The sequence below is a fragment of the Poecilia mexicana genome, unplaced genomic scaffold (genome assembly GCF_051168715.1).
Source record: "Poecilia mexicana isolate PSO_F unplaced genomic scaffold, ASM5116871v1 scaffold_5, whole genome shotgun sequence".
Lineage (NCBI taxonomy): Eukaryota > Metazoa > Chordata > Actinopteri > Cyprinodontiformes > Poeciliidae > Poecilia > Poecilia mexicana.
In genome coordinates this window covers 3016782-3036119 of record NW_028263374.1, presented here as the reverse complement: position 1 = coordinate 3036119, position 19338 = coordinate 3016782, and the positions used below count along the sequence as shown (strand labels likewise).

Below are 19338 nucleotides of genomic sequence, written 5' to 3'. Positions count from 1 at the left end.
GGCAAGATTATCTCAGCACTCTCTACAATGCACCCCCCACTTTGACTTTGACTAGGCCAGTCTAGAACATAGATATGCCTAAATGGCAGAATAACAATGATAATCCTTTGGTACATTTTTTTTGGAAAAAAAAATGTACCAAATTTTTTTTTCCAGTGTTTGCTTGAAGATATCCAAGTCTCTCTTCCTGATGTTTTGAAGAGAACAGAAATAACATTTACTGTCCCTCAGTGGGGAAATGGTCACCTGCAGTGAAACCGTTCCATGTAAACTGCATTGTTGTCATCGTTTGGATTGCTCTTGTGGGTCTGCTGGTTATTCTACAATCATCTACTGAACATAGATTTTCACATGCACACATAAGCTGTTCAGGACTGAACAGCTGCTGCCAAGCAAAACAGCTCGGCAAAAACGCACCATGTGATTATGACACAGCGAGTCAGCATAACTACCCTGTTGAGTTTATCACACAACCAATGGGATCTCTGCAACAACAAGCTCTGTTTAATAAGGCATTTTGTGCTGTTCTAGACTAATGGAGGAGCGCTGAGTGTGTTTGCAGCTATTGCAAGTTCACATTCACTTAGACGGTTTTCTCTGCAAAACTGACAGTATTTCCTTTAGAATAGTGGTTTCCCCAGGGGAAACAAGACATGTTTGCACTGAAAGGAGATTCTGAATGCTTAGGACTGACAATCAAATCTCATAGTAGTAGTACACTGTGGGATTTTATCATTTTTGGCAGGAATAAATGAGGTCTCCTCATATACTCAACACCAGAAATTATATTTAGATTTAAAAGATTTAAAAGTTTTTTTTCATTAATTGTTTATGTGGTTATATTATTAAAGTTTGCTTTGATGTCAGAACTGCTATTAAATATCCACAAGTCCAAATGCACTCCTGATCAAAATCTGGGAAAATGTCATGTGTTTACATCTTGCGCTGCTGGATCATAACCAGAATGCAGGTTAGGTTTCAAACTGAAGAAACGGGAGCAAGAGACACAAAAGATAGAGCAAGAAAATGACAATTAAATTGTTTGCAAAGGTCATTAACCACTTATTTGACTCAGGTGTGTTGGAGCAGGGACACATCCAAGAGTAGCAGGACAGTGAGACTCAATGACTGGAGTTTCCGACCCCCAAAATAGAGGCCCAGGAAACCTGTACAGGTGCTTTGACTTGATTAGCCATTAAGGTGTAATATGAGTTATCAATACTTAACTTTTTGACAATGTCCTAATAATCAAAATTACAAGGAATTAAGGATAGCGATCTTTCACTCTATGAGAAATGAATCTATATGACATGTGAGTTTCACTTTCTGAGTGACAAAGAATATTGAACTTTTTTACAGTGTTCTAATTTTGAGTTGCATAAGCTTCAACCACTCAAATATGGCTGATTGCTTTGAAATCTAGTTCACGATGCAAATAAAGATGCAACAAAATATTTAAAACTCACCTAAATTTTGCTTATAGGATTGTTTTTGTTTTACCTTGTTTGACTTGGCTTAACTATAAAGTAGGACCATTGAGGTTTACTGAAGTAATTGCGCCCCCTACAGTCAGAGCATAGGATGGCTTTAGAATTTGATGTCTGCTTTAGAATTTGCTGCTGTTGTTTATTTCTTTTTGCTGGTAATTTTGTATGTATTATTTTAAAACTGACATGGAAATGGAAATCAAAGCAAATTTACAAGCCAACAAGTTAAGGTTTAGTTAAATTGATTTACGTGTGTACTTCTGCTCCCTTCTTTATTCTACGTCGCCTGCGTCACTTGTTGACGTCGCGTTGATTTTGAGCGGAGGAATTATTTATTTATAAACTCACGCAAGGGCGCTAAATCTAAAATAAACCGCAAATAAAATGTAATATCCCATTATGTATGCACTGATGAAGCAGCTACATGCATGAGAGGTTCGATAATATGTATCCTTAACACAATAAATTATTTACATCTGCGTCAGACTGCGATAAACTGAATGTCTTGTTGCTAGCACAAACAGTCGAGCTAGCTACGTTTTAGCTAGCAAGCTAACTTCACGAGTTTAGTGTTCAGCGGAGACGCTTCCTTTAACTATTTGTTGGTAGTTATCTTATTTTAATGTTTATTGTATTGTTGCGATGTGATGTATGTCCGGTTTGTTAACTGTAACTTGGTTGTGACAGTAAAAACTGGCCTGTATTAGTTGGCTAAAAATAAGTAGCATACTGATAGAAGGACTTCTTATTGAGCTGCATGCTATAATTTAGCTTCAGCTAACTGACTGTTAGCATCCTGGGAACAGTTTGGGTATTTTTAAATCGTTTCTCTTTCTATTTGTCTGTTCGTTTAGCCTTTTTAAACTTTTCCGATTCTGCTATAGGAATTCTATCTTAAGATAATGGCACCCCGAGTGAAACTGGAGAAAGCCGCTTGGCTTTGGGTGGAAACAGTAAAACCAGACGACATTAAACAGGAACACATAGAACTAGCATATCGGATCAATATTCCAGCCTGCAAAAGAGGAATCTGCAGGTACAGTATGAACATGTTAAGGTATTCGTGTGTGTGTAGAAGCAAACTTAATTTTAAAGTGGACATCTCAATGAGCCTGTTTTGTATAGCTTTAAGAAAAGCAGCGCTTTCTCTCTTTCACTTAATGTTTTTCGTGTTGATGTGTCAAAGTTTTGGTTTCTGTTCTTACATATTTCTTTGTAAACTCACATCAGTTGTTTTGGGGAACCTTTATACAGGAACACTGCATATTTTATTAGATTACAATGTGTGTGCGTTTTTATTGTGTGTGCGCATCGCTTTTCCATGGAATCATTGTGATTCACGTCTCCCAGCTTCAGTAAAGGTTTATTCTGCTAGTTTGTTACCGTTTGCTCTATTTTCTCAATCTGCACTGAATTTGCCTTTGTGTGATCTTGAAGTATGGCGTCTGACGGCATAGTAAAGTTCATTACAAAGTTTGTTGAGATTATTGACTCTAAAGAGCATCTTAGTTCAGTTATACTGCAGTTTCCACTTATGAGAAAATCAATTATTTTTTTTACAGTGAAATCGACAAAAGGAAGGTAATGGTGGTGATTTTTCTTTATAGGAGGAATTGTAAAGGGAATCCCAATTGTCTTGTTGGTATTGGGGAACAGGTGTGGCTCGGTGAGATTGATGAAAACACTTTCCATAATATTGATGACCCAAATTCAGAACGCAGAGAAAAGGTATGTTTTTAAAGTTACACACCCTTTTGTTGATATTTACTCAGCTGTTCTCTAATAGGGTGTCATTGTGCCACTCATGGAATCATTTTAGAAAATACTCTAATTAACCCTTTCTGTACTCTCTTGTCTCTCTGCCCCTTTCCAGAACATATTTGTTGGCCTGACCAACCTCGGTGCAACATGTTACGTCAACACATTCCTGCAAGTGTGGTTCCATAACCTGGAGCTTCGAAGGAGCCTTTATCAGTGCCAAAATTCGCGGGCGCAGGAACACAACATTGATTCTGGTAAATCTAAAAGTTGCATTCAGAGCATGTTCTCCTTAAGGTTCTTTAATTCAAGAAATAGAGTTGAAAATAAGCTGAATTGGCAGATTGCATTAACTGTCTTTTCTCTATTTAACTCTCTCAGATTATGAGCCCCAGTCCATATGTGAGCATCTGCAGTACCTCTTTGCACTCCTGCAAAACAGCAACAGGAAGTACATCGACCCGTCAGGGCTCGTCAAAGCGCTGGGTCTGGATACTGGACAGCAACAGGTCAGTCAGACACAAACTGTGTATTTCAGAAATGCCAAACCAGTTTCATGCTTGAAACACTTCAAAAGTTGATTTACTGTCAACACGTAATAAATTACAGCAATGCTTTCTGCACTGCGCTCACTAAAAATTTGATAAGAAACGCAGGTATTGCACTACTGGCTGACAAGCACTGCAGAGAAAAGTTGACTGGATTTTTATGATCAATTTAGTTTACTGACCCACTTCAGAATCACTAAGCAGACATGACACCCAGCTTGGAAACATCAGTTTGGTTACTTATAATAATGTATATATATATTTTATTTCCAGGATGCCCAGGAGTTTTCCAATCTTTTCTTGTCTCTGTTGGAGGAGACATTGTCTAAGGAGAAGAATCCCAACTTGCAAAATCTCATCCAGCAGCAGTTCTGTGGACAGTTCTTCTATGTTACAATGTAAGGCCAGTTATTTTTTAGTTCTTCAAATGAAAATAAAAAAAGACTTGTTTGTGCATTTCAAGCAACTGAGGCCATGAGTTGTACTTATTATGTGCCACTGTTTTATGACACTATGCCAAAATAAGATGAGTGACTTGGTGTTCGTCGTTTGTCAGCTTCAGCCCAGATGGTTTTTGAATCGTTCCCGCTCTCACAATAGAAGACATTTAAAAATATGTGTTAAAAAGACCCACTAGGTGGAAAACAGTAGGACCCCTTGCTGTGAGCTTCTAGCTGACTTTGCATCATGATGGGAAAAATATGTTTTCCTCTGTCAATGTCACAATCAAAGCACTTGGTCCAGATAAAAAAAAGACACATACACCTTTTTCCCCTCACTGTCTGAAGTTAAATCAGACCAAACTTCTCTTGTTTTAGGGTAGCTGGAATTACCAAAATGATTTATATTTGTTAAATTCCCACATTAATGAGAGATTTATTTCATAATGTCTCCAAAATCAGAAGACTTCAGATGACCTCACTGCATCTCAGTGATGCAGCCCACTCTGGTTCCTCAAGTAGACAGGAGAAATTATTTTCTATTGGTGTCAAAAACACATAGTAGTAAGTTAAAAAAATAAGACATATTTCTGTTGTTGCACAGTCAGAACCACACTGTAAAATTCCTCCACTTTTAAATGTTTGTACAGCAAAACATGAAAATAGAATGAATGGATACATACGACGTTCTAATTTTGGCCTAAATAAGGTTAAACACCACAATGTTCCTCTTTAATTGGAACTTGATTCTATTTAAACACACTAGCTGACAAAATCTTCAGTCATATTAGTGAATTATTTTTGCTACATGCCTGTTTTATGATCTAAGTGAAAAAAGCTTCTCAACTTGTCTATATTCCCCATCCATTAGTGAAAAAAACAGGATTAAAAAAAGAAAAACAATTAGTTGAATTTGTTAGTTTTGAGCACTTAGTTCATGTTATTCCTAAGAAAAAAGCTGAAGGCAGCAGCAGTCAGCCAAAAATATACAAAGGTACGAAACGACATTGTGAAAGCTTTGGAAATTTCTGTTTGTTCTGAATTATAGAAGTTATTTCAGTAGTAGCATTTTCATGGCAGAATGCTTGTTTGGCTTTTGTGACTTTATTAAGAATCATGTGAAGTTTTTGTCTCTGTCTCCAGATGTAATCAGTGTGGAAGGTCGTCTACTTTGCCGTCGCGGTTCTATGAGCTGGAGCTGAATATTCAGGGCCACAAAAACCTCACTGAGTGCATCACCGAGTTCCTAAAGGTGGCTTCATTTCCGTTCTCAGTTTAATCTGGACTTTCAAGAACAGATGAATTAAGTAATTGATGTGTAGTACAGGTCAGGATAAAGTACATATACATATATAGCCACTCAATTAGCATATGCTTTTTTTCATTTCTATTGTAAGTTTTATACCAAAATATCGTGATATATATCATTACTGCCACCCATCACAAAAAATATCAGAATATGCCGTATCGCACAGATTATGATGTTTGTATTTAGAAAATATACTATAAAATAAGCAATAATCATCAGCGCATATCAAATTGGATGCATTCAATAAAAATTCTGACATTGAAGTTAGCCTGGTGGAAAACTCTGGAGTCGGGTTTTAATCCCTCTGCCTGTGACCTTGTAGGAAGAGAAGCTGGATGGAGAGAACCGCTACTTCTGTGAAAACTGCCAGAGCAAACAGAACGCCACACGGAGGATCCGACTCCACAGCCTGCCTCCAACCCTCAACCTGCAGCTCATGCGCTTTGTCTTTGACAGGTCAGTGACAGAGTTGGAAGGAAACATGGAAATGAATGAGTGAAACATGCTGACTTTGGAGGTCAACTTCTTTTATTTTGATCATTTTGTCGAGACGTTTCACTTGCTAGCTTACCACCATCAGTGTGTTTGGGTGAATTTCTGAATGTAGTGTAAAAGCATTTGAGTCCTTTGACTTGATAAAGTGCTTAATTAGTTCAGGCCATTTACTTTGGAACCACATGCAAAATAAAAAAGAACTGCTAGCCTGATGTTGGACTGTGTGCTCCACTGGCTTCAGTTCAATCCCACAGTCAGTCTCTGTTTTGGATTTAAAAACCAGGTTTTTAAATGTTGTGTGTGTGAAGAAGGCAGACTTGTTTATTGATACCCAGATGTGAAAATAGTAAAATGTATCTTCTTTTTTTTTTTTAAAGGAAACAGATTAACTTTTTGTTTGATTTCATCTATAGACAAACGGGTCTGAAGAAGAAGCTCAACACTTTCATCAATTTTCCTGAGCAGCTGGACATGGAACCGTTCTTGGAACAAAAACTAGGTATGTATGAAGTTTGTGCGTCCAGATATTGAAATGGGGCACATGATTTTTCACGTTCCCCCATTTTAAATGCAGATTTGTTTTGATGTATTTTGTTAGCTTTTCTTAGAGTTGGTAAAGGTTTTTAGCCGCTTCCCTCAAATGTCCAGCACCAATAACCTTGTATCCTTGTTTTCAAATTCCTAGGTTTTGTTCATTTTTCAGTTTTACCTTTTTTGTCATTTGTAATGAAATATTTATTGATTTATTTTTCTTTTAAAATGTAACCTTTTAGAAAATCATCTTTGTTTCCCATTATTCTTAGGCAACTGTGAAATGAGAATGCTGCATGTCTGTGTGCTTATGACTGAGAGGCATTGTGCAAAGACAAGAGAACTGAAATGGCTGCATATATTATGCCAAAGCTAAAAGAGAGCACTAAACCGAGCAAAAATAAAAGATGTGGACATAGGTTATAAATGGCAGAGAAGCATTTATTTTAGCTGTCCATCAATCAATTGGACAGCTAAGGGTGAGACAGTTCTGTAAATTCAGTCATGAAAGATGCAAAAGGGTCTTCATGTAGTACATCATAGCCTGCCAGATTTTAAATACTTTCTGAGGAAGTAATATCCTTCCACAACAAATCTGTTCAGTTGATGCACCTGAAGTATGACAGACTCTGCTCCTGCTGTTTCCCCCCAGACCAGAAATGTGTCTATGAGCTGAGTGCAGTGCTGATCCACCGGGGAATCAGCGCCTACTCTGGACACTACATAGCTCACGTGAAGGACGCTCTTACCGGAGACTGGTACAAATTCAACGATGAAGAGATCGAAAAGATGGAGGGAAAGAAGCTGCAGCTTGGCATCGAAGAGGACATTGGTGAGTATCCCAGTACTTGAAAATCATAGTACTCTTTGTAACGTGTTATTTGACAAGGATAACACATCAGACAACACGTGAACATCTGCCTGCATTAACAGGGGCATGCATGTCGATAGACGTAAACTCTTACTTGACGTTATTTTTATTTTATTTTATTTTTATTTTTTTTTTTTCGTTTAGCTGAGACGGGCAAAACACAGTCACGGAAACCAAAATGCAGTAAAGGCTACCACTGCTCTAGAAACGCCTACATGCTGGTGTATAAAGTCCAGGAAGACGAGAGTTCAAATCCCTCAAGGACAAACGTTGAGGTCCCTTGTGAGTAGTTAATTTTACTATAGTGACTGGATGTTAAAAAACAAAAATGTCAACTGATTTTTTTTTTTGTTTTGTTTTTTGTTTTTGTTTTTGTTTTTTTGCTCGTTTGTTTTTTAACTTTGCTTTCAGGAAAAGTTTCAACTATGTCTCTTTTTCTGATGTTACTTTTTTGTATCTCTGATGATAGCATTCCTTCAGAAGTTGGTTGACCAAGATAACCATAAGTTTGAAGAGTGGTGCATGGAGATGGCCCACATGAGAAAACAGAGTGTGGATAAGGGCAGGGCCAAGCATGAAGAGGTGAAAGAGCTCTACGACCTTTTACCTGCAAAAGATGGTTGGTAACAACATTCCTTAACAACTCCACTTCACAGAAAGCATTCACACTGGTTATGATTCAACTCGGATTAATCTAAGATGTGAGCAGTGTAGCAAGGAGGAAGTCAGGTCAACACATGGAAGACATTACTCTAATACACCTTTCCATTTGTGTATTTTACCAAATTCAAACACTGTGCTGTAATTTTGTGTCACTCATATTCAAATTCAAAGAAACTTTATTGAACCCAAAGGAAAATTGAATGTTGTTGTAACACATTAATTCAAAGTCTTAAAAGAGTTATTGTAGACAGCGATGGCTGGAAAGAGCTCATGCATTATAGTGAATTTACGGTAACGCTTACCATATGAAAAGTTAGTCGTCTGGAGGAGGGCAGGACTCTCCTTTAGAGGAACCCAAGTTCCTGCAGGATTTCCCAGAGTGCAATAAATATTGAAACAGAACAATTGCAGAGTTGCATTTAAAAGTTTCAAGGTCTAATTTACTTGAGCTGATTATAGTTCATTGTGAGCCAACCACCCCTAACGTTTTGTGAGTAGTGCTTATGTACTAGGCAAGGGCCGTGAACTGGACGGTCAACAAATGGTACTTTCATTACCTACCAGTATATGTAAATATGTTGTTTTGACTTCTTCTTTATATATAATATATATATATATATACACATTTGTCCATTCTTTTTTTCAATATTTGCAATGAATTTGTGCTATATAAACAAAACTAAATTAAATTCAAAGTGGGGGACGCTCTACTTTTCTTTCTTTCTTTTTTTTGTTTAGACACCTACCAAAAAAAAAAAGAAAACTCTCTGATCCATAAAGTGTCTGAAAATGTTTTTTTTTTCCTTAAAGGAAATATAAAGTTTTGCCAAATGTTAGGGACACTGCCAGACTACCTGTCTAATTAATTACATTAATCAGTTTGACTGGTAAAAAAAAAAATCAAAACGTATAACACATAATTATTTCATATGTCAAATATATAAATTGAAACAATACAGTGTTTGTCTTGTCTGAAAAAAAAATCAAAAATATGGAAACAGTACCTGAGAGGAGAGCAGCTCCTTTATCTTCCAACAACCAACTAACAGAGATTTGTCCAAAAAGAAGATATTGGCACAATTCTCCAGTCTGTCATGACCTTTTGAAAGCCATATGCAGTCTAAACAGTAGACAGTAGATGTTGGTGCTTCTATTATGCTTCAGATTTTAACTTCACCCAGGGCTGGACAATAAAGCAATAAAAATATGTACTATGTGATCAATATCAACAGATAACACTTATAGAATAATCAACATATAAAATATTCATTGAATTCCAAAATCTGCAGAGGATTCTGGGAGATGTAGGCAGAGGAAAGGCTTTTGCCACTCAATTTCTCACAGCCAGCTAAGCGAGGTTGGTGGTATCATCGAACTCACTCACTCTTTTGTCACCAAGCAACAATCTGCTGAGTAATTTGTGCAGCAGCAGTTTCAGGTTTCCCCACTGTGCCTCATAACTACTTAAAAATAAAAAAACAACGGCATGGAGCGAAAACTGGATGAAACGGGAAAGGTCACGCCACCAGTTTGCCAGTATTTCAAATATTTAAAACAAATAAACTAATTAATAACTATTGGTATGGACAATGCAACGCTTATTGCAACGATTTTCTGCCATATCATCCAGCCTTGTATTCACCTCAGAGGCAGCAGCAATATCCCTTATGTAACACCAAACACTTGCTCATGCAGCCTCCTCACCACCTGAGGTCTTCTGTTGTCTTCCATACATCATTTAAGGTTATCCTTAAACTGGGACAAAAAGCTGCTGTGTAGCACATAGAGCCACAACTCAACATAGTTCCAGAATTAGTCTCTTTGTGCTTGATGCGTTTCTATGTTTTCTCTCTTTAGGAGAACTGTATGAGTTCCTCCCCCTGGAGTGGCTGAAGAAGTGGCTCGATGATTCAACTGCAACCAAGGAAATTGACAACTCCATCTTTCTTTGTTCCCACGGAAAACTCCACCCAGACAATATGGGTGAAATTAAGAGGGTTTCTTTGGAAGCTGCAAAACTCCTGTATGAGCGCTACGGTGGTGGGCCAAGACTTGATGGTTAGTGAAACATTGTTTTGTCTCAGCTAAAGTCCTGGACTTTTTTTAATGCCTAATTCGACATCTGGGCAGTTTTTTTTTGTAGCAGTAAGTCACTTAAGTGAGAGAAGTTCTGAAAATAATCTAATCTTTCGCCATGATTCAAGCAGCTTAACATTCTTGGTATTTTTTTTCCCCTTGTAAAGCAATTAATATTGGATCTGGTCTATCTTTTGAGAATAATATTTGCATGTTTAAGTTTATTTTGCCTGTTGGTTCAGGTTCCTCTCTATGCAGAGACTGTGTCAGCGAGCGATGCAGGGTGCTGCGGCTAAAAAAACAACTCGACGAAGACTACAAAGAAATTTCTAATCTAGTAAAGCGCACAACCAGGTAGCAAAACAGTCCACATAGCACTTAATGTTTAGTCAGGTGAAGTTCCCGAGATGTTCTTTGCTAATGTATATCACTGTTTGTTCTAGCAGTGATGGCTACTGGGTGGGTAAGACGTCTTTGCGCAGCTGGAGGCAGTTGGCTTTGGAACAGCTGGAAGAAGATGAGCAGGAAAGCAAACACAGCAACGGCCAGACCAATGGCCAGGGACCACACACTAACAATAGTAAGAGATGGCTGAAAGCTTCTCTGCTCTTTTGATGCTAGCTAGCTAGCTTCTCTGTTGTCTGTTAGCCAAACTAGGATCGGAACACGTAAAGCTAACCAAACACCTTCGCTGCATTTAGTTTGTGAAGCAGTTGAACAACCTGTCCGCTATGGTTTTGTACCACAGAATTAACCATAACTATGTGAGGACATGTTGGAATGTAAATGATCATTTTTAAATTAAAAGTAACAGTAAACAAGCTAATGTTAGCTTGGCACTTCTGTTAGTTGAAGCAAGATGTGTTGAAGACTTTGTATTAGTATGTGCTGAGTCAGATAAAATATAAATACTACCAAAAAAAAAACAAACATATGATGATGCTAAGCATCATCATTGGCAAATCAGCAAAGTCAAACACAATCTGAATATGGTAGTGGGCAGCGTAATACTGATAAAATGTTGTGTGAATTTGAAAACGAAGACGTTTGTTTTACAAAAGACGTTTCTTTACTCAGAAAAAAACACATAACTGAAATATAGATTTTCAGACGCTTCTCAAAAACACAAATTCATTCAATTTTATTCAACCCCTATTAAATCTGGGCATTTTTTACAGTTAAAGTTATATTATTGTGGTTTTCAAAATGACTTGAAAATCAAAGTGACTGGACTTGATATCTTTGGCGGCGGATCACTAAAGTGTTGAGCAAAGGTTGTGAATACTTACATAGATGTGATTTACTGGTTTCCTAGTTTTAGTACAACTGTACAACATAAATAATGTCCAGATTGTCGTAGTGGGGTACTTGCATAATTTTGAGGAAAGACATTAATGTAATACAATTCGTAATAATACATAACAAAATGTGAAAAAAGTGAAGTGCTGTTAACGCTTTTCTTCATGGTGTTACCTAGATGGGCTTGTGTCATTACTGCCAATTGTAACATAGGGCTTTTTAAGGCTTTCTAACTGATTTTATCTTTACTGTATAGTTTAGAGATGTATCATAACTTGAGATTGTGTCCCAGAACAAAGTGACATCAGCAGCAGACATTCAGATAGGAGCTTAAAGTAAAATGTTTCTGTCTCACACTAAAGTTTCTGATAGAAAATAGCAAAACAGACAAATAAATGTCTCTCCTAAAATAATACTCAGTAGGTGAAGCTTACAGCCTAATGTTGTGAGTTTCTGTGAGTCCAGCCTACTGTTTGAATTTTATTGTTACTGTTTTAATTTCCTAGAGTTTGGCATGGAGGCCACAGCTGAAGATGAAACGAAGACTTTCAATGAAGACATTGTTTGCACTCATGGTATTTCCCCCAACACCAGCATCAAAAATAATGTTTACCTTCCATCAGTAACACTTTTTTTTTTTTTTTTGTCAAAGTACTTGAAGCTGACATTTCAATCATGTATTCTCTCCCGTGATGTTTTTTGCGTCTGCTCCAGGAGCACTGAGTATCCTGGAGACGGAGCGGAAGCTGGTATCCACTGAAGTCTGGATGAAGCTGAGAGAATACTTCCCCAGAGCCCCAGAGTTCACCCACATCCAGGAGCCATGTCGACAGTGTCTGGTGGGGGACTTTCACTGTCTGCATCTTCCCGCATCCGTCCATCTGTGTTTTATGGCATCTTTCAATCGATGTTATTCTGGCCATATTCTTCATGGCCAGAATATGATCTTCTGGCCAGATCAGAATAAGGCCAGATCATTTTCCTTTAGTAGTTGGAAATGCTATAAAGCTTTTTTTTTTTTTTCTTTTTGCGCCTGTGTCTTCAGACGTTGGAGCAGGAGGAAAAGGACAACGAGGCAGTCAGTAAGATGATGGCTCTCGAACAGAAGAACCAGCTGCTGAACCTGTTCCACGAAAAAAACCGACCGGTTCTTACCAAATGGCCGCAGGTAAAACGCAGAGCTGTCGGCCGTGAAGGCTTTAATCTCCAGTTTGTGTGGCTCACTGATACATCTGTGGTTGGCTCCTCCAGGGCACAGATAAACTTTACATAGTCCCTCTGTTTTTTGTGGAAGAGTGGAGAAAATTTATCAGGTATGTGTTGTTCATCATTAAAGGAAAATGTCTGTCTTATCTTTTCTTACTGTGAGAAATGGACTACTATTCAGATAAATGGAACTCTTATGATGTTTGAGTAGGCTGCTCACCCAGTGATAACTTTATCTTTATTTTTTTAGGAGACCCACTAAATCCTCTCCAGTGTCTAATGTTGGCAACTCGCTGCTTCTCTGTCCTCACGGCGGCTTCATGTTCACCTATGACTCCCTAATCAACGGAGAGGCCCAGCAGTGAGTTCTGATCAGTCACATTTTGAACGCGTTTCTTCTAAAAACAAACTTAAAATGACCTTTCTCACTGCTCTCTGTTGGATATTCAAAGTTTTCTTTCTCTGGATGCGCTTTCAGATTGTCTCTGGCAGGAATGGGCTCAAATTTTATCTCAGCGTTTTGATTTATTGCCATGACAATAACAAGGTCATTTCATAAGCACAATCTGAAATGGTGCTTAAGAAATAATACTTAAAAAACTTAAACAATCCAATTTTGCAATTGTGCAACTAATGTCATTATTAGTTTATGTGTTTAAAACAAAAAGGAGGCCTTGTGAACCTAGACTCAGTCTGAGGCACTGATGCAGGATAATAATAATAATAATCTGTTGCTTTTTATTAGGAAACTAATAATAAACCGTTTTGGAACCTTTTCTGTCCACTGCAGCATTCTCACATCGTGCTGTTTGTTTTGCACAGTATAGCTCTGCTATGGCCGAGCGAATGGGAAGTGATCAGCAGACTCTTCATTGTTGACAAGCCAATAGCAATCCACTGTGTGAGACAGACAGAGAGCTCCATGACGCAGTACACCACCCAGCCTGGTAAGATTTCCTCCACATCCCAGAAACAATTCTGGACTTTTATAACAAGTGTTATCCTGTTTACCGTTTTGCCAATCAAAGAAGTGACATTTTTAAATTGGATATTTTTCTGAACGAGTTGCTTTTGCCCTAATTAAGGAGGTTAAAATAGTATCATATTGTAAAGAATCTTTTTTTTTTTATACCTTAACTAGAAAGAACCCTGTGCCTTAAAAAAAATGGCATTGTAATTAGCATCGACATTTAAATGTTAATATTGTGACAAGCCCACTACTTTTTAGTACATTACTTAGACCACCTTAAACACAATAAACTTATGATCTTTTTAATCTAAAGAAATAGTATTTATTTCTAGTTTCCTAACCAGCTGGCAGAACCATGAGGCAACTCCATGAATGCTTCTCTTACCAGTTTAGGCAGCATTTTTGGATTTAACTAGGCTTAGGAGCTGCAGTATGAAAAGTATCACTATTCAACCAATCAGGAGCAGGAGGAGGGTCTTAGTGCTGTCGATCACAGACTTGTGTGGCGCTGCTCATTCCAGCTTCATGTGCACCCACCCTTGCTCTCTGCTACACTGCAGCTGGCATAGCCTGTCATGAAGGCTAAGGTAGTTAGCATGGCCATCAATGCCAATGGCTGAACAGTTTTCCAGTAACTGTTAATTGTTTCTCTGCCATTAGCACATTTAGCAGCGAGTTCATGAGGTTGATTGACAGCGCTAAAACCGTCATCCTGGCTTTCAATGGTTGTTTTTGGTCAGGAGTGGAGCTACTACAAATAAAGTGAGTCACAACATAGTGATATTTTTAACAGACGTATGAAAAACATCTTATATAAAAGTCACATAGTGCAGCTTGGTCACATATCTGTTTTGTGGATCTTTCATATTTTTTATTCGAATGTGTTTGGATTTAGATCTGTGCTGGGAATGCAGAGAGAGTTTCTTATTCCAGCAGCAGAGGGACTTGAGAGAGTACACCCAGGCTACTGTCTACGTCCGCAAAGTCATTGAAGACAAAACAGTATGAGACACACACACACAGCAGAACATACTGAACATTAACTACCACAGTTAATTTATTAAGAACTAGGGCTGGACAGGTTGCAGTTTCCTGGCCAATCACTCGATCTTCAAGAAACCTGACTCACCAGTTTGTGATTTGGTCTATACCGATTTTATTTTAGCTAAATATAACGATAAATTTACTGAATTGGTGTCAGTGGGGTGAGTGTTTCTGGTGGATGGATCTGTCGGTCCTCCCACATCAGAGCAGAAGAGAACAATGGCTGATTTTCAGATCTTTGTGGAACTAGATAAGAACAGTTTCTCATGCAAGTATCGGCCGATCCTGAAATTAAGGAAATCATGGCTTATTTTATTGATGTGCTTCTAAAAAGGACCAACTATCTTCTGTAAGGGGTTTAGTGTACAGACATTTGACTTTATCACATTGTCCTCTACGTAGACGGCTAAAGACGGCGCCCCAGAGCTGAACGCCTGCAGCTCTGAAGCAGAAGAGGAGAGGGAAGAGCTTCCAAAGGTGGATGGAGAGAAAGACCCAGACTTCAGTCAGGTAACTGGTCTGGTGTGATATACTTGAATGTTTTACATCAAACTCAAGGCCTGGGGGTCAAATCTGGCCCTCCATAGCTCTTTATGTGGCCCTCTAGACTCCAAATTACATCAATAAGTCTTTCCAGTTTTTCATAAATCTGCAAAATTAACACCGAATCAACAAATCTCCACATTTTTTTTTCTGATTTTACTGCAAATTTTCTCAAAATTGGTCAAAAACACAGAGTGTAAGTGACAGCTACCTCAACCTTACTTGATGTCAAGTTGTAGTCCTTGACCGATATGGTGAGTAATAAAAACTCACATTTCACATCACACAGTAGCACAAATATCATAAACATTTCTAAATTGACACCACAAAATCTGCAACTTTGATTGCAAAAAAACCACTAAAACAATCACAAAATCCTGGAGGAACAGCTAATTATTGATATGTTTATGATATTCAGGCACAACCGGCCCTTTAAAACATTCAGATTTTTGATATAGCCCAAACATGAAAATGAGTTTTACGCCCCTGTTTTACATCATCCCAGTCCTCATTCCCTCTCTTCCATGTAATTAGAGATTCATTTTTACCATGTTTGAAAAAAAAATTTTTTTTTGTGAATTTATCCATTAATGGCTTAAAATCAAAATTGTTTTTCTTCAGGCCCAAGATGCAGCGAAGCGGCTAAAGTTGAGCGACAGCACGGCGGCTGCAGTGGCTGCTCCTGCAGTCACCAACACCATGAAACCAGGCAGCATCAGACGAAGCACCCGCCACAGGAAACTCAGAGGAGAGAAAGCACTCATCGTTTCAGCAAACCAGACACTAAAGGAGCTGAAAATCCAAGTGAGGGCCTCCCACTGCACAATCCAGTGCTGTGTCGGCCCGCTCTGCACCGCTAACTCTACCGTGTTGTGTGTGTGTGTGTGTGTGTGTGTGTGTGTGTAACTGTAGATTATGCACGCCTTCTCTGTGGCTCCATTCGACCAGAACCTGTCTATCGATGGGAAAAGTCTGACGGACGACTCGGCCACTTTAGGCAGCCTGGGCGTTATCCCAGAATGCATCATCTGTTTAAAGGTTTGATTTGCTTCATGACTCCACGACTGGGAACGTTAGCAACTATCAAGTCTGTGTTTCATTATCACCTTTGTCTCCTCTCAGGCTGATGAACCAGTTACAGATTATGCTGCCATGGATGATGCCTATCAAGGTCAGTGACTTCATATGATCTACAGGTGTATCATTTTATGCTAGAAAGTTTGGCAGTGACACAAATGTTTTTTTTATGGCCTCGGAGTTTGTTTTGTTTTTTTGGCTGAAACAATTAATCAGATTAATTGTGACGAATTGATAATGAAAATAATCTTAAATTGATAAAGTAATCGATTAATTGTTAACTGGAATTACAAACTCAAATAAATGCCATTTTCTGAAAAAACATTCGGAAGAATAATTAAGTCAAAACTGTACAAAATATATTTAAAAAAAAAAACCTTTGTCTGTAATCATGTTTTACCCCAAACGCCACAAGAAGCCCCATTTTAGCTTCACTTGGTTCAAATTCACCAAAAGAATGCTATGTTTTTGCATTTTAGGAAATAAAATGTTTATTTTCTCATTTAAAAAATATTGAAATATTGGTGTACTTGCATCTTTTAATGTATTTTTAATATTGTACAAAAAAGGCTTGTGGTTCAATTAAAAATCTGTAGAATGTGCCAGTTCTCTTTTCCAATTAATAAGTTAATCATCAGAATAATCAATAAAAAAAATAAATTACTAAAACAAGCCTTATTTGCAAGTCTACTTCTTTCTCCTTTTTTGTTATATATATATATATATATATATATATATATATATATATATATATATATATATACACACACACATACACACTTTTTTTTTTTTTTACAAATAAACAGTTTACTGAAAAACAAACATCATAAAAATAGTAAAGATTCCATACTTACTGTTGTACGACCGATGTCGTTGATCTTGTTCTGTATGATTGACTCGTTCACATCTCGCGATCATGTCTTACTCGTAAACACAAAACTGAGGCTGTAAAGTTTGCGACATGCTTCTACTGCTAAAACCATCACTGTAAGTAGAAACAAGTTGACTTTTTAAAATAGAGTTGTCTCCTTTGTTTTACAGTGAGAATGCCTGAGGAGGGATTTAAAGGTATGTTTTTTCTCATTTTATTTTATCACAGGAGTGAGATCATCTTTAGTAAAATGACTTCGCAAACTTGCCTGAAGTGCCAGAAAGCATATGAACTTATGAGTTTAATAGATGGTTATGGTTAATCATGCCAGTGTTTGTGTCCCTCTCTAGGTACGGGCCTCCTTGGTCACTGAGGAACGTTCTGCTGTAGCCATATCTAAATTCCATGGAGGAGAAATGCTTGAATATGTGAAGTGTCAATATATATAAATAAGTGCTTTAATTTTTTATGTTTTGGCTAGGTTTTCTTTATTAAAACTGTGACTATGTTGTAAAGAATCTGTTTTCCTTTGCATAAGGATAGCTGGGTTTTTGATATATTCTAAAGTTCAAAGTTTGTTCATTTAAAAAGTGTGTGCGCTTACTTCAGTCTGACCAATCCTGAGCAGGTTGAAAAAAAAGGGAAAGGACCTGTAGTTCTCCAAGTTGTGGCTTCGGTTTATTTCGACTGTCAGTCAAGAATATTAACTGTTTTTGTTTTGTTTTGCTTTATCTTTTTAAATTATAGTTTAAGAAAAACCTAAGACGACGTTTTGTCTTTTCATTATGTGGAGGCTCTTGTACTCACTGTTCAATTTCCAGAATTGTCAAAACAATGCACAAGTAAATATCACTGCTCTTAAATGTTAGAACATTTATTAGCCCAACATAACATCAAATCAGTACCATACACATTACCAGACAAAAACATGAAAAAAAAACACAGCAGGATATGTATAAAAGCTGGTTGTTTTTTTTTTCCATTATTATTTTCAACAGTTAAAAATGTGAATTGAAAGTAAGAAATGGAAGGCAAGTAGTTACATGTCCAGCTCTTTTCACTGTTATTTCTTATGGACAATAAAGCTATTTTCAAGGCATCCTGTTTCTTCCTCATTTCTAATAAATTTGACGGTCTTGTTTCAGCTCTTTGGAGGCCTGCAATACCTTATGAACCATGATAAGATAGGGTGGCTGTTGGTAAAACATGTTTCAGGTATAAAGATATTTATTTGGAGTCCAGAAGGATCCTAAACCACCAAAATAAAACTACAGTCCATTAAGTATAGGTGTGTGATTCTACATATTTTGGTACTGATCCAATGCCAAGTATTTACAGGGTCCATATCGCTGATGTCAATGATACCAATGCATTCGGTGTTTTTGTAGGTTTTACTTTTGAGTTAATTTTTGTACAAACCTAGGACAGAATTTGGACAAAGTGTATAGGCATCTATAAAATACATTAATACCATGTGTATTAATTTCCTAAATAAAGTGCAGAAAATTTATATCAAAACAAAATAGTTTTTGAGGTATAATAAACGGCAACTCAATACAAAATTGGGGGGAAAAAAAGATGGAAAAAGACAAGCATAAAAAAAACGCTTTATAGCATTTCCAACTACGAAAGGAACAAGATGGAATCTGCAACTAAAGTATTGATTTTATCTCAAGCTAGTATCGATCTGAACTGATACAAACTTGGTATTGTGATATTGATATTGTGAATCAACACTGAACTGTTTCTTCCTAGAATTATGAGCTGGCTTGGTTGTCTTTAGACAGAAAATTTATAATTGAGCCTTTCTCTGCTGCTGATGTGTTCATGTATGAGTTCTAGTGTAAAATATTGCCATGGATGCAGGAGTGGATGTTTGAACTCAATTTAAAATTTTAATGACAGGTGTGGCTGTTGGTAGAGCTGTTGCCTTGCAGCAAGAAGGTTCTGGGTTCGATTCCCGGCCCTGGTTTTTCTGCATGGAGTTTGCATGTTCTCCCTGTGCATGCGTGGGTTTTCCCCGGGTACTCCGGTTTCCTCCCACAGTCCAAAAACATGTCAGGTTTTTCTCCAAATTGCCCCTAGGTATGAGTGTGTGTGTGCATGGTTGTTTGTGCAGGACAGACTGGCGACCTGTCCAGGGTGACCCC

General features: G+C 37.6%; 1 protein-coding gene across 5 annotated transcripts; it reads left to right on the top strand.

Annotated features, from left to right (window-relative positions):
- The first annotated feature begins 1104 nt into the window (after positions 1–1104).
- Positions 1105–18287, top strand: usp48 (ubiquitin specific peptidase 48). Of its 5 annotated transcripts, none has more exons than XM_088005339.1 (28): positions 1105–1174; positions 2372–2523; positions 3095–3215; positions 3361–3502; positions 3627–3754; positions 4067–4191; positions 5377–5485; positions 5865–5998; positions 6451–6536; positions 7221–7400; positions 7584–7721; positions 7909–8058; positions 9960–10160; positions 10421–10532; positions 10622–10758; positions 11984–12052; positions 12192–12316; positions 12523–12645; positions 12729–12790; positions 12934–13044; positions 13506–13630; positions 14549–14655; positions 15100–15207; positions 15862–16044; positions 16153–16278; positions 16363–16411; positions 17359–17385; positions 17539–18287. In XM_088005339.1, the coding sequence occupies exons 2-28, from the start codon at positions 2390–2392 to the stop codon at positions 17559–17561; spliced, it is 3135 nt and encodes a 1044-aa protein (XP_087861465.1). In that variant the 5' UTR covers positions 1105–1174; positions 2372–2389; the 3' UTR covers positions 17562–18287. The 5 variants fall into 5 exon arrangements, with proteins under 5 accessions (XP_087861465.1, XP_087861464.1, XP_087861466.1 ...); XM_088005338.1 differs by lacking the exon at positions 1105–1174 and adding an exon at positions 1590–1711; XM_088005340.1 differs by lacking the exon at positions 1105–1174 and adding an exon at positions 1768–1922 and having other exon boundaries at positions 10625–10758.
- The last annotated feature ends 1051 nt before the right edge of the window (positions 18288–19338 follow it).

Excerpts from the sequence above, each read along its gene's own strand:
- usp48 (XM_088005339.1), top strand. The coding sequence starts at position 2,390 with ATGGCACCCCGAGTGAAACTGGAGAAAGCCGCTTGGCTTTGGGTGGAA. Across the intron at positions 10,759-11,983 it reads GGGACCACACACTAACAATA|AGTTTGGCATGGAGGCCACA; the intron begins GTAAGAGATGGC and ends TTAATTTCCTAG. Across the intron at positions 16,045-16,152 it reads TAAAGGAGCTGAAAATCCAA|ATTATGCACGCCTTCTCTGT; the intron begins GTGAGGGCCTCC and ends GTGTAACTGTAG.